The sequence below is a fragment of the Vanessa cardui genome, chromosome 9, assembly GCF_905220365.1.
Source record: "Vanessa cardui chromosome 9, ilVanCard2.1, whole genome shotgun sequence".
Classification (NCBI taxonomy): Eukaryota; Metazoa; Arthropoda; class Insecta; order Lepidoptera; family Nymphalidae; genus Vanessa; species Vanessa cardui.
In genome coordinates, this window is record NC_061131.1 from 7,678,450 (window position 1) to 7,695,179 (window position 16,730).

The 16,730-nt window shown below is 31.3% G+C and overlaps 1 protein-coding gene across 1 annotated transcript in view; it reads left to right on the plus strand.

Annotated features, from left to right (window-relative positions):
* The window catches only part of LOC124532272 (all trans-polyprenyl-diphosphate synthase PDSS1), a 33,876-nt gene that overhangs the window by 6,921 nt on the left and 10,225 nt on the right, over positions 1 to 16,730 (plus strand). Inside the window, exons 2-4 of the mRNA XM_047107083.1 lie at positions 3,277 to 3,465; positions 9,006 to 9,145; positions 11,299 to 11,440. Of these exons, the coding sequence (XP_046963039.1) occupies positions 3,277 to 3,465; positions 9,006 to 9,145; positions 11,299 to 11,440 (471 nt within the window). The remainder of the gene's footprint in view (positions 1 to 3,276; positions 3,466 to 9,005; positions 9,146 to 11,298; positions 11,441 to 16,730) is intronic.

The window sequence follows — 16,730 nt, forward strand, 5'->3', positions numbered from 1 at the left end:
GATAATTATAAATGCAACAAACTGCGTGTTTGACACAATCATACAACTTGGAAGCTTAATAATAGATTATAAAAAAAATATGTAAATAGAGGTTTACGTACGATGAATAATTATATTTATAATTATTTCTACCGTGATATTATATATTGACTGTCAAATGGTTTTTTTTTTGTTAGTAAATTCTGTTCAGTTTGAAAATAATATCAATTTGCTTCTTTATTTGGTAAGCCTTACTCTTTTTCCCTGAGGACGTATGTTTAATATATAACACAATTAACCGATAATATATAATACGATATTCAAACAAAGTTTGTAATTATATAACTATATAAATCGTTATATATATTTTTCATATATTATTTATTTTTATCTGGAAAGTTCTAACGGCTTGTTAGGTAGATAGGTATTGCAGGAAATATAATCTCGTTATTAAATATTCGATGAAATACGAGTAAGTTACGTCTATTATTAGAACTGACTCTATTATATTCCCGTTTTACGTTGTATAACGTATCGTAACAATATTGAAATGTAAAACGATATGCTTATATTTTTAATCGGTTTACATATACATATAGTACTATTATTTATATTGTTATTGATATAAAAATAAATAACACTGAGATATAATGTATATTGTTAGTAACTATTCCGTTTAAAAAACCCCCTCGCTTAGTGTCTGTTCTTTACTGTACAAATGATTCAAATTTTAATGACGTGCGTGAAATCAAATGGAAGTAATTATTATGCTACGCATGGGTGTCACTTTGATTTAGGTGTGTTACTTAACATTAACAGTAAGTCGTATTTTAATTGTTTCATTTGAAAGAAAATAATTCAATTCTCTAGTTCAAGTTATCATCCTAACTTGTATGTGAATGACGTTACAAATGTGCCAGTTTTGACTGCGGTGTCTTATGAATGGTGTTACGAGTCATACGTTGCATATTAAACAACGGAAGTTTTGTTTCATTTGAATTCGAATATCAGTGTGAAATATATAAGTTATTTTATATTAATCAAAGTCAGAGATGACCTTGCGTACATCATACGTGATCCTTAACCGTAAGTTATGGAATAAAACCTAGGAAAGCAGCTCCGTCACATGATTGATATGTATTTTTAATCGTTTTAATGCTCGGTGGTGGGAAATGCATTGGGGCAGCGTGCCGCTATAAGCTCTAACCCATGTCCGTGTATAATATCCTCTTACTAGTATAATCAAAAGTATGTTATTAAAGATCCTAATATAATTTCAAGATACATATATGACAGCATGTTTGTCTTCATTACTTAAAAATGATTTTTTCTTGTTTGTCTGTCATAATAACCATTGTGAGCTTACATAGCTTGCCGTGATCGTAAAGTAAAGGTACACGGTAATCCCATTATAAATTGAACAAGTCGAAAAGTAGAACAAGTAATTTGTCACTTATAACTTGGAACGTGCAAACTGACTTCGTCTACCTTTATATCTTGAGTCATGAACAATTTTCACTACTGTTTTCAGAAAACGGATAAATGCAAATATTCTGATTAACTTGTTAATCGTAGACCATTAGGAGATTTAGTACTTCTATAGAGATAATTATCTTGCTAATGTGTTTGAATATTGATGTAAATATGACTGTTTCACTTTGTTTATTCATAGTTCAGCCTCTAACACACTCGTGTGTCTGTAATTTCAGCACGTTAAAAGACATTTTGTATTCACTTATTGTCAATCTGATTTATAAAAAATATACGTTCTTACAAAATAAATTTATTTTCCGTATTTAAAAGGCATAAAAACACTCTGTAGGTACGTAAAATACGCGCCGCACATACGAATATGTGCATCGAGCATCGGTCGTAGCTCGTGAGTTTTGCAACGGCCGGTCGTAGCCCATCAGGTGTGGACTGCACTCGCATGTAGTTGCATAAACAGTTGCGAAACGCGGATCTCGGTCACTGCCGCTTTTGAGCTAAGGGCACCTGCCGCACCCTCACTTTATCAGGCGTAACTGAATCATTCAAATATTTGTCACATGAGGGATATGATCGGTTTTTATAATTTCTCTAATAACGTCTATAAAGGTATACAAATAAGAACAGTATGTTTAGTAATAAATGAGATATATTTCTTATAATCACTTGCATAAACTTAACTCGATTAAACTTTTATTATTTATTAAGTATAAGTATTAAGTTGAGTAAACTACAATTGGAATAGATTCAATGTAAAAATGTTCATTTGTTCTTAAATTTATTTAATAAAAAGTCTTAATCAAAAATAATTAGATCTGTTATCGGTGAATAACCAAGGTTTTTCTTATGTTTATAAAATATAAAGAAGTCATTAACTTTTACCTTTTACGGCTAACCAGGTGACGTTTTAAATGTTATAATAATAGTGATTGACGACGTTCTCATATAAATTATTAATGATGATTTATGATGTATGATAAATAACAAGGGGGCTTGAAAGCGAATATATGTGGTAGTTTACAACTCTGCGCTTCTTCGTGGCCACACTACTTGTTTGTTTCATAACATTTTCATGAAGTCTATGAATGGAATGTTATGAAGACAAACATATTACCGATGCAATTATCTAATAGATTTATTACCATTTTAATTTTAAATGGAAAATTGTTATGCCTTGAAAATATTTTGTAATAACTTGACACAAGTATCGTTAAGAATTTAGGTCGTGCAAACTTTTAGCAACACTTTACAAATTATTATTAGAAGTACTTAAGTTTAATTATACTAAATTATTTTATATATATAACAATCTGCAACCCAAATAAAACGAACTAACTGCTTTAATCATAAGTTTTACCCACCGTTGCAAGGATTTTTCAATAAATGAATTTAAAGCCTTAGTTTACAAATATAATGTCCAATATAAATGCTCGTGTATTTCTTAATTTTAAACCAATTTGGAAATGTTTCATCGAAACATATACGTAGTTCAGAAATCCAGTGAAATATACATGTGTGAACTGTGTAATGAACTAGACATCTATTTACGTTTCATACAATGTTTTGTAGATTTGATAGCGTTCTATTAAAATAAAACTAGTTATAACGGATTTTAATCGCGTATTTTAATTATTTTGGACATCCCAAATATCACGATCTCAATCACGACTTCAATAATTTGGGGGATGTCCAAAATAATTAATATACGCGATTAAAATCCGTTATAACTAGTTTTATTTAAATGTGTAATAATCGCGAAAATTTAAGACAGCGTTCTATAAGATAAATAATGGTTAATATATCTTTCAGCGAGTGACAACATGCGGGCCAGCTTGCGGGTCAGCGGGCGGCGGTGCAGTGGCGGGCGCAGCGCGGCGCCTCGCTTCAAGCCTACAGAGCACAAGCACAGGATCCCTACCAGACTATGGAACACAAATAGTCGATCCATATCGCTTGCTAGAAGACGACCTTAATGGAATATACGAAGATATACGATCAGTAAGTTGCTTTTCGAACACGTATTAAAATTACTTTGAAATTAAATTACGATGAAATTGATCAAAGACATTACTTATACCATCAAATTGATCGCGCAAAATCAATACATCCTGGGTAGTATATTCTGACCTATAACCAAATCCACAACCATAATTTGATATGTAATATAATTATTTATTATAATTAAAAGTATGTTTAAATATATTAAAGACGAAATAAATGCACCATTGCCACATCGTTACATAGTCCGCAACGATATAAAAGACATAATTGCATTGAGTATATCGATTTTCAGGGAGGTTATATATAATTAATGGTTTTATGCGAACATACAGCTAAACAGTTTACTGAACAATGGAAAAAATTGTCAAGCTAATCAAACCTTAGATTTACTTATCTTGGTTAATAAATACCAGCCTGTAAATCCTCCACTGCTAAGCTAAACCGTCTCGTTTGAGGAGAACGTTTAGAGATTATTCCACCACACTGCTCCAACGCGGCATAGTGGTTACACACGCCTAAAATATAAATTAGGCACATTCCGGCCTACCATTTTTTCCTTCATCACCGAACACGCTACGAATTATAAACGCATATTAAGTACATTAAAATACAGTAGTGCTTACTTGGGTTATTATTAGAACTCGCTATCATCGGTTAAGGTGCACGCGATCTAACCACTGTACTATCTCGGCTTATTCTTGAATATATCTTTATTTATAATTTAACATTATTCCACATAGCATATATTATGTAGTTAATATCAACTTTAGTTAAATTCAACGTTTTTCGATTATTCAAGCTTTCGACCCATGATGTCGCGTCTATTGCATGAGATATGTTATTTATTTTGCTTTTGTACTCTTATGGTTGGAATAGGCTCTACAGAATTTATTCGTACGTCATCTATCATTAGAAACTAGTGGTTTAATTTTATATAACTTTCACGTCATATGTATAATGAGTACACGTTCAGACTGAAATGTTTAATTTAAAAACCGTATAATTATATTATATAAATAGGCAGGGCCGTATTTAGAGGAGGGCAACCGGGGCAACTGCCCTGGGGCCTCCACATGAGAGGGGGCCTCCACATGCCTTCCTCCATCCTTCTGTTTGTCTAGGGCCGTCACTGCTTTGTGGCCCCGGGGCCTCCACACCTTTAAATCCGACTCTGTAAATAGGTAATAAATATGAATATGTAAGGACAAATTTGAAATGTACAATTATTTATTGGGCCACGTAATTGCATTTACTACGTGGATTTTTGTGTCAGGTAAATTACTCTCGATCGACAGTCATTGGTGTCCATTGATCGCTAAGTGTGTCAAAGTCATGACGTGCCAACACGCGAGCAGATGAGGGTTGAGCAACGCGCTCATCACTGGTGATTGCTTATAGATATCGTATAGTAATTGTATACCAAATCTACTTAATAGAATTTTAAAATTACTGACTGTTATACAAAGCACAGCTTAAACTGGCGGCTCTAGCAGGATGAAATTTTGCACAGAAATTCCTTATGGAGCGTACGTGCGAGAACCAAGAAAGGTCTTTTAAAAATCATCTTCTGAGGGTTTTTGTTGAAAGAAGAAAGTTTGGATATAAATTCGTCATTTTCATATTAGTGATATGGAAGCCGGTTTTAAGCTACTGTTATAGAGTACAGGATATCATTTTTTTTGTTGATAATTCATCACCAGACTCAATTTTGTTGTATGTTCAAGTTGGAGATAAAAGTTTGTATGAAAGCTCTTTTCATTTTCGAAATTTAAGATGTGGAAAACTGCTTATAATTTCAAGATGAAAGTTACAGCTGTTTTAAATATCCATTCAATAAGACGGTTTAAGGGATCGATTTCTTTGTTAAATAAAAAATATTTTCTTTCAAATATTGTTCGATATAAAGTTTCATTTGGCAGATTTACTATTTTATCAATAATTATTATTATTATTAATTATAAATATCCGTCAAACTATGTTATCTTTCATATCATTTATCACGTTCAAAATGAGTTCTTGCCACACTTACACTGGTATCTAACTTGCCTAAAGTCGTATATGTTTTTTTAAAGAGTCATTCGTATTATGTCAATTTAAGTGTTAAAAATCATTTCCTCAGATATTTTATTTGAAATGCATAAACAAAACATCAAGTGATACGAAATAATATAAACAAAATTATTGAAATATCCACTTGTCACCCGAACTTCTATGAATAAATAACAAAAGCCTTTATAATATAAGTTCAGTAAAATAAAGAGTTGACATATTATTTAGATAACTACACATAATGAGTCTTTTGTCGTTTAGTAATGATCATACATGTTATTGCAATAGCATGGTTGCAAAAATCCGTTTCGGATGTTGATTTTGCAGTCCTTGACTCAAATGTTCTTTGACAGAACAGTTCATAAAGAAGATAAAGAGCATAATAAAATTCTATACAATGATTATACTCGTACACACAATAATTCCAATTAACTGTGATCATTGCGTATAGGTATTTAACAGTTTTATTAAATGTTCAGATAATACTAAAACGATATTAAATTGATAGTGTGTTAATACTTTTGTCTTTAAAGTTAATAAGTAATGTTTTCTTACCCAGTTTTAAGGGGTCGTAGTATTGTTACTATATATTATAAAACAAAGTCACCCAGCCGCGGGGATGTTAGACGGATTTTCCTGCGGTTTTCACTAATATACAGAGGGATATTATGTTTTAAAAGGTTTTTGTGTAAAAAAGAAATGTTAAACATATCGGAAAAAAAGAACAGTAAAATATACATAAAAGGTAAAAATGAAAAAAAAAATAGCTCATGTCCACTCGTCTTATATATATTATATATTATATTTATTATATATTACAAATAAGGTAAATGTTTTTGTATGTAGTTATATATCTGACTGTCTGTTAGGTTTTTTATTATTACTTAATAAAAACCAAATAAATGCTTCCGATGTTTACTAATATAGCTCTGCAACCGTTGGGAGGTTTATGTTTGAAGTCTTTTGTAACTTAATTAGTTTTTTAACGTGACAAATTTAAAAGTAAAACCTTGAGAGATGAATATTAGTTGCATTAATGATATCCCAGTATTGAATGGATGTTGCGATAGAACGAACGATGGAAAGTGCGGCGTGTGAAACCACGCGAAACTTGAGCGTTTGACCTTCTTTCGGGGCTAAATGCTATGAAGAAAACCGCCAAGAACAACACTTTCTTTATTCAGCGCGTTTGCATAGATAAATTAAAAAAGGCTAATAATGACTGGCAACATTTACGTATTCATGAATATGGTAACGCGTAATTTAATTCTACGAAAATTTTGTAAATAATAATAGGGTTTTACCGTTATATTTCCTTAACCGAGTCAATCTTAACCTTCTCGTCTAATTTTCAAGCAGTTGTGATGCGCTCAGTGCGACAACAACTAATCAACACATTTGCGTGCTAAATAAATAGTGTTGAAATATGACATTGGACCGTTCTTATCGGAAATTAACTAGAATAACGTTCATGTCATGTTTTAACTTTATTTTTTAGTTAATTATCGACGTTTAAATACTACTCGAAGTACTCGTTACTATATTAAGAAGATCTATAACTGTGATAATAAAAGTACATCCAGGATACAAGGTTTCACCACATGCAGCCTTATCTTATTGTACATTGCAGTTTATAAATTCTTACTAAAGAATATGACGAGATTATATTTAGGGAAACAGACTATTTTATTTTTCTTCATATTATCCTGATTTCAATATGTGATGCATAGTGAGAAATATATAAAAATAAATAATGTTGACTATGCATTGGCGTGATGTCATTGGTCGATTTCATGAATAATAATCTGTGATTTCATAGTCTTAAAAAGAAAAGAAGGAAAATAAGGATTTGAAAATGCAAAAGTAGATCGTATTAAAACATTTTAATTAAAGTATAATTGTCAATATAAATGTCATATTAAGGTTTTCTTTCGGTGCTCCTGTTGTTGTTATATCTCACCAAATGTGAGACGTATAATTTACAATTGTATTAAATTGGCAAAAACTATAAAAAATTGCTTTTAGAACGACCCAATCATGAAATAATGGGTTAAATATCATCTGGGTCGTTTCTGGCATTCCGAATACCGTAGGAACTACGAAATCCTAATATAATACAAAAAGATATACCAAACGCTTGGACGAAACCTCCATCATATATCTATGATAATCACAAGAAACATTCTTACTTTAAGCATTCGTTGATTGTTTTAATTTTTATAAATCAATTGGATCGGATCGAAATCTTCAACATTGACTTTTGAAGTAAGCACTTGAAAGTTGCAATAGAAAATCAATAATTTAAATAAGATGCTGATAAATTAATAACGATTCCAATAAAGCCATAATTATCATAAACAGGCAAAGAGAAAACTGTTCAGTACCAAGTCTTCTTCTATGTCAGCCGATTTTTTTATTTTTATTTGTTAAAAATAAAATTTGGAAACAAGAGTAGTATAAGCATATAAGTAAATTGTTTACCTCCAATTGATAATAATAATAATATTCAAATTTCGAACTCTGAACGAACACAAGTATCTATACATTTACACCTCTACAATCTACATAATAATTAAGTCATCATACATCATCACACCAAAAACATCAGACACAAGGACAAGCCTTATAAGTTATAATCTAAGGTAATGATTACGCTTTCGTTTCGTATTTTGTTTATATGTCTTTCATTTTCTTAAAACCCTATCATTTTAAACAATAATTGTTTAAAATGATAGGGTTTCAGTGACCCCATCTTATTTTAAAACACAATAAAACATGAATGTAATAAAAATCGAATGCATGCTGCATCATAAACAGTTTCCATATTTCTGTATGAACGTAATACGTATGTACACAACGCGGAGCTACGAGCGAAAGTGTAAAATTCTTAAAATATAGATGTTCATATGTGTGGACACAATAACGATACGACAACTCCGGCTTTCTTCTCTGTGTAGTTGTGTTATATAATAAAGCTATTTTAAATTTTATCTGCTAATATCTCGACTAAGGGCGTATAACAGTGTTATTGTATAATATGCTAATGTGTGTGGTAAAAGATTATACAATTCATTGATATACAGATACGAATATTTATTAATTTATGAAATAAAATAAAGATTATCACAAAAACGACTGACCTTTCGATACATCGTTTTCAAACACAACTAATATACATTGGTTAATATTTGATGTCGAAATAAAAAATGTGTATTAAATTTTGATGTGCTATAATTTATCTCTTTAGGTTTGTGTGAGCGAAAATTTTGAAATCTAACATTGAAATATTGAATGCAGGGATTACGACAAGCAAAAATGAGATTAGTGATGTCCAGCATCGTATGAATAAATCATAATATAAATGACTCTATTATTTATTAATTTGATTCTGTTATGTAATAATTGGTAGAAAATTAGATTATGAGTAATAACTGTAAAACTGTAGTAATATATGATGCAAACTCGACTGTAGTGTTCTTGGTTCACAGGAATTGGAACGCAACACAAACCAGCCCGAGCTAAACACCATAGCTACATACTACTTCGACGGACAGGGCAAAGCACTCAGGCCGATGGTGACTACACTTATGGCAAGAGCCGTCAACTACCATGTATATGGAGAAAACAGGTAAGGGCTCTACATTTGACATTATATTTATATACACTGTGAATCTTATCAATTAAGATTGAACTGACAAACCATGTCAGTTCAATTTTGGGAAAAGCATCTATAATGAATTGTTTTTGTAGGTATTTTTTTGTAATTAGTAGAAATGGTTACATATAATTTTATTACTTGATCGAATTTTAGTTTGTTAGTTTTGTAATCTTTACTCAAAGTGAGCAAAATATGATCACCTGGTTTGATATTGTAGACGAATAACCCCCACTATTGGTGAAGCGGATTGAGGGCGATGCTAAGAACAAGTCTGAAATAAAGTATCAATTAAAAACCAGAGTTATAATACTAAACGTAGTAAATGTATTTGTGGTGAATGATTACAAGTTTTCTCGCTTGAATTATTTATGTGTGACTTTTCGTATTTACGTTTTATTTAATTGCCTATCGTTGGCCTTTTCAGCAGCTAAGGCTCAGCGCGCCATTCACTCTAATGTCGGTTGCTAAATTATACGAATGAATTCTCTGATTGAGGTCAGGAGTTCAATGTCTCTAACCCAGACTTTGAAGGTGAAAAAGGGGACACAATTGTTTGGCCCCTTTTCTCTCTAGACATTCCGTCTGTTAACATTTATTCTCATATTTCATTACATTTGTTTCCATACAGATTATTTTTTGTAGCTTTAAATATATTTTGGACAAAAATATGTAAACAGAAAATCTTTTTGCTGCTTTACTTAAATCTGAAAGAATACAAGTCTGATATTATAATATACTATTATTTGTTATTCGATACACAATATTAGTACAATTTATATAGCACAGAGAAATTTTCAGCGTTTTCCTTATTTTTAATAGCGATGTTTAATCTAACATTTACACTGAACGTTCAATATGTAAATAGATTCCTTGAATGCACATTTTAATGCGGCTAGGACTTGTTGTTTTGTATTAAATTGTTTAGCGTATAAAGTACATCGTCCTTCATGACGTTATTGGTTCTCTGGAATTCCTTAAAGATAAGACTAAAGGAATTCAGTACAGAAGTAATAAATCTCCTAATTATGCAGTATGTTCACGTCGTCACTATGATTCGCCGCGGACTGCCCTATACACTTTGAGAATATGTAAGGAACATGATAAGTGCGATGCGTGCGCACTAGCTGCGTCTAGAATTATTTATAATCGTATAAATAATAACACCATTGTGTTCCATAATACATCAGGGAGGCTGTCATCTTCGTTCGATACTTTGTACACTCATTAACCCGATATTTACATACTTTTATTTGTACAAACTCAGCTAAGCTAGATTGGTGCAGACTGTTTTGAAATTGAAATCAAATCGTTTTGAAATAAATTATAAGTTTGTGGAATTATTGAATCTCTCTATTGAATCTACAAAGCCTAATAGAATAGTGAAATTCCGTGGATGTTGTAAGAACCAACTGATGTTATTTTGTTTAACACATCTATTAATAAAAACGAAAGTTTTAATAAGTGATTGAATGCTTGGATACTCGTAAAATTATTCGCAAGGAAGGGTGATGTCAGGCACGTGCTACTAGTCTATCAAATTCCAAAAACTACGATAGGCTAAACAAATTATTAGGAAACTCATAAAAAAGGCAAATTGATGTTTGCAATCACCAAAAAAATGCAAATATCATTAAAATTCTTTTAAATTGCTAGTTAAGGATATAGATACAATTACGTAATGTTTTCCCAACTCGCTTATTAAGCGATAATATCACTTTTAAACACGTCTAAAGTTAAACACGATTTATTGACATTATTGCCGAAATCAATAATTCATTGAAATATATATTTTGAATATGAACTCTTAAACAAATTATATTATTTATTAATATATGTTTTTACATTTTGTTTTAAAAAAAAAACAGTTTAATGAGATATCAAATAAAATAAATTTTCCTTATCAGGATTAATTATTAATTAATCCTTAACAGGATTTTAGGTACTTAATCTTTAATTTTTAACACCAAGAAATATCCCTATTAATCTATCCATAATATAATTTATGCCACAAAAATTTCTTAATATTGTGCAATAATATTATATGTTTCCATTTACCTACTTTAATTAAGCTAATTTGTAGACTATCATAAATTTGAAATTGAAATACTCGTTCTTTTCACCAGTGCCCTACTGCCAACGCAGCGGCAAGTGGCCATGATTAGTGAGATGATCCACTCTGCTTCATTGATCCACGATGACGTCATCGACCAGAGCGACTTCCGACGTGGGAAGCCCTCCGTCAACGTGCTCTGGAACCACAAAAAGGTATGTGTCAATTATCTCACCGTCCGATTGCGCAATTCCATCACTCACAAGTGCAACAATGAAACGATATTATCTTAAGGTCTACACGATTAGTGCATCACTTATCTGATTCATATGAATGATGTTAGCTTCACAAATAGTATGAAGTTTTAAATCATTACACAAACTATTTAATACAATTTAATTATTTTTTTAAATATAGGTCATAACTTCGTCATTCATTGAAATGAAGATATATTGAAATCGAACAAGGCCTTAAATAAAATATTTTTAAATAATAAATCAATCACGTATATCTGTGTGTTCCGTACGAAATTAAATATGGCATGATCGTTCAAGACACATTCCTAGTTATAGTTCTTTGTCTTGGAATAACCCAAAAATACCTACTATTTATGTATGTATATAGCGTCGTTCCCATTAAGAATCAAATGGTATGAATGACGTCGTTGATATAATGATATGTGTGTTAAGTCGGTTGCTAAGGTGGATCTTTAAACAATCGCTCAGCAAACATTTATATACTAACTACATACAGCGCATAGTTTTGAAAATATATTATTGCAAAAAATACCGAGACTGTTATAACGATTATGTATGGATGAGGTAAATATTGATTTCAAAAATACTTACGAAATTCTGATATGTGTACAAATAAATAATGTCAATATTTCCTAAGGTTGTTTTTTTATAAAGCCAATTTTTTTTGTTCTTACTCATACAGTTTTTAAATGAGAGCTGATGATAAATCTCTTGTGGTTCGGGCACTTTCATATCTCGATTCCTTGCCATCTCGGAATACTTTTACGATGAGTGTATAATCTCAAACCGTTTTACTTGTCCTTATTCTATAAGGTAATGTCCTACAATGTTTTCTATATCCGCTTCAATCGAGGTTTCGGTACGATAGAACTAAAAAATTGGAAAAGTATCACGATTTCGCTCAAATATCATTAACATATATTGACATAACAATATTTAAGTTTGCATACATATACTCACTCATTATCTAACCGTTTCAGTAAATATTAAAATATGTGGAATAGTCGTGTCCAATTAAAATTAATGTAGAAAGCGGGTTTTAACGTGAAGTACGTTATTTGTAGATCGGAATGAGGAAATCATTTAATAATCTAGTCTATCAAAGGTATTTCTGCGTACCCAAAGGTAACAAAATAATATTTTTTATCGTCATAGCATCGCTGTATCAAAATTTAAGAGAGTTAAAGAATTTAGATCATTAAGTCACGTTCAGGTTCTTGTCCTACATAAAAAAGAATAATACAAATTGTGGGAAGTAGTCCGCATCGCTTACACCTAACGATATAGACAGACGATGCTACCTTTCACTAACACATTTATAAGAACGAGACGGAGATAGTGACGGAGGTGTATAGTGGCTTCGTACGTAAACAACGCGATACGTAGTGAGCCACGAGAGGTGGTCAGTTGAGATTCGAGATGCCAGCGAGGGGCCGAAAGCTGACGACCTCCGGTGAAAGTGCCCTGCGGCCCGCGGCCTGCGGCCTCACGTTTTATAATTTTTGATTTCGCCTCGTTTATACTTCATCATTTTGTGTCGTATCGCTACAAATATTCAACCATGAATTATAAAAATATATGTTCCTTTTATAACAAAAATTAAGGTTTTAAATATTAACATTATTACTAAATGTATTATCTATAAACAATAGAGTATAGACCGATGCATTGTCTTTCTTATATTTCATCTATTGAAATTATATCTTCTTAAGAAAATCGATGGGATTTGTTTATAACGAATAAACAAGTTTTCAATGTATTATCATAAGAAAACTGAAGATCAACTCTTGACAAATCATTCATAAAATTTTTGGGGTCAGATAACCTGCTCTTTGTGTAATATATGTTAGAACCAAAACTATACGAGAGCAACGCACATATTTATAAATTCTGTATTGTGTAATATTTCCCCCTTATATGAATATATTTGTCAAACGTATTATGGTCATTAGTTTTCTCAAGGTAGTTTTCGTAAGTCTTTACACAATATCAGGCATGCTATTCTGATAACATATTGTAACGATGACTTGCAAATTACAAAGCTATGACTTACAAAGACGTATTTATAAAATAACTAGCCACCCGTCGTAGCTTCACACGGTTCCAATAAGTACAATATATACAATTTTTAGATATAAGAAGAACACAAAAAAAATCTTAAAGTAGTATAGTAAAGTAAAGTAACAGCGTGTAAATTTCCCACTGCTGAGATAAGGCCTCCTCTTCCATTAAGCAGAGGGCTTGGAACATATTCCACCACGCTGTTCCAATGCGGGTTGGGGGAATGCACGTGGCAGAATTTCGATGAAATTAGACACATGCAGGTTTCCTCACGATGTTTTCCTTCACCGCCGAACACGAGATGAATTATAAACACAAATTAAGCACATATATAAAGTGGTACTTGCCTGGGTTTGAACCCGCAATCATCGGTTAAGATGCACGTGTTCTAACCACTGGGCTATCTCAGCTAATTCAAAAAAAGTCTTGATCTTTCATTAAAATCCGTTGCTTAGCTTATAAGATCTACAGGTGACAGGCAGCGATGCTGTTTTTACTATGTAGAGATAAAACAAAACCGCAGACACTTCGGCGTCTACTCCCTAAGCGCCGCCTACTATTTATTTACAATTTGTATGTCGTTATCAAACTTTCAAGATTAGCTCTTCTACTTTTTATTTATTTGCGATATGTGCTTGTCTGCGGAATCAGTCTCAATCTGTATTTCGTGTTTACGTATTATCGTACTAGTAATAGTTTTACTACTACGCATTAATCAAAAGATTAAGTCGATTCATATATTTTTATATCAATTACAAATACCTTTTGTGAAAGTGGCTGGCGTCATTGGTATATTATACTGACAGGGCAGAGGTCCCGAATGATAAGTAGACATTAATCATCTGGGAATTTGTTTGATCGTCTATCTTTAGAACATTAGTAAACGAACGAGCATAATACAGACTTAATGCACTATTTAAAAAAAGTATATGCCCTATTTATTTCAAATTATTATCATTATTTTATAAGAGTATCATATTAAAATAGTCAAGTTTTTAATTGTATTTAAATGGCCCAATTACAAAAACGGTTGATTGAAAACAAGTAACGTAACCCGTGCAACAAGAGCCCGCAGAGAGATTGTAAATTCATATCTTACTATGTTATTAATACTACTTGTATGCATTGCGCGTTTTTGTCCGTCCTTCACATATAAAGCACTAAATGTCCATTACATCTTCCGGCGATGTGATACTTAACATTAAGCACATATAAATATTTTATTAGTATGCAGTATATGTAATTACATAAATCCATCATTACAATTAAATACGACCTTCAGCGGTCGGTAGTTAAATTGTTGTTAAAATTTTACTTTTAATAGAAGCATCTAGTGTCACTCAAATGCAAGAATTAATGTTACGGTTTTTTTACCTTTTATGCAATATATAAAATTAAAAGGATATTTTTAGTAAAATTTATACCTTCAGATATTAAAACTTTTAAAAGAATAGATAATAATCATCAAAAATTGCATAAATTGAATATAACACTTTAAATTGTATGTTTATAAAAAAAGTTATCCATATCCTGAATTAAAATAATATTGATAAAGGATTATGAAGTCAAAACAAGAAGTATATATTTTTTATAATTAAGCAACATCCTGCTTATATTAAGCATATATGCTTTGTCTTAGTGATGGCTTTGTATATTAGGGTGTGTCTGTTTGATTTAAACGTTAATGATCTTATTACTTGCCATACATGGGGCATGGCTATGTGCTGTTACGACATTTGGGAGATTCATGACTTAATTTGCATTATTATACGTCCAACGCGATGTTTAATGTATCAATACAAAAAAGAGACTAATGTGCAGAAAAATATTCACGTCGAACATATAAATTGCTTTTTTTTTCTAAACAAAGATTTATTCGTTTAGCTACATACTTAGTAGCGAATCAACTGAATAAATTTATCCCACTATAATGTAAGTATGCTCGTAAGAATGGTGTGTGTATTACCCTGAAAATATTATGAAGTTTAAAGCCACGGTTATTGACTTTGGTTTTTTTGTTTAGCCCATTCTTTTGTTCTGCTTTAAATATGTGTTCTACAAATGCTTTGTAACGTGCGCATAATAGGCCGCGACAATAGGAGCGCTTGTCAAGGATGCGAAATACAACGTCAGCGTCTAATATAATTGGCGATTCCTATCATTTCTGCGACCATTGTTCAGAATAAGTCTCGTAAGTTATTGTTCGCTGGACTTCGAAGTCGTCGCCGTAGAACTGCAAGTTTTAATCAGGACCGTACGCGTCTGGAATATTTATATATTCTTTATATTATTAAATAGCTTCGACTACAGTGCCTATTGTGCTATACTCCTGGGAATCTTTGCTACAGGAAAAACTAGTTTTCTTAAAATTTGAACTTGTTGTCGTTGTAAGAAAATATTGGCCATATAGTTTTTATTAACGGATCTAGAGGCAAAAATTACATAAAATACACATACATACATTGTTGGCAAGTCAAATAACTTTGTCGTAGTAAGAACTAATATTGACCATACCACCGCTTTTTATGGCTATGAGGGTTATCCGGCAGAATATTTCAAATTAACGCTTACGACATTATTCTCACGTTCGAGTTGAATAGATATTTATTTTTTAAATATTAAATAAATATTTAACAAGTAAATTAAGGTAGGTCTATTTTATATAAGAATTTGTGTCACTTTAATCTGTATGTCGTGGTGTACACCTGGTATGGACATGCTATACGTGTTTTGAATAAGGTAATTAATAAAAACTATAGACTAGATCTATAACTATAAATAAATGTATATAACATTGATTTTGAGTTTTAAATTTAATATGACAAATGTTTAGTGTTTGATATTTAAAAAAAGAAATCATTTTCTACAGAACCCAACAATCATAATAAAGAAATAAACCGCTGTTAAGGTAAAAAATATTTTAATTGCGATATACTTTGCACTTTAACAGATGGTCCAATTATTATGATTTTTAGTTTTTTTAATTTCGCGTAATTAATTTTAGTATGTTGCAATCACGAAGAATTGGCGCGAATAAATTTTCTCTTCAGCCCTTTATCTTATGACCATTTAAATAAATTCTCTTTTTCCTTCAATAATACTGAGTAATCATTACTAATTATAGTCTGTCACTTTTTTACATCTCACTTTATTTCATAATAACAATTCGTGTAATTCAACTTCGGAG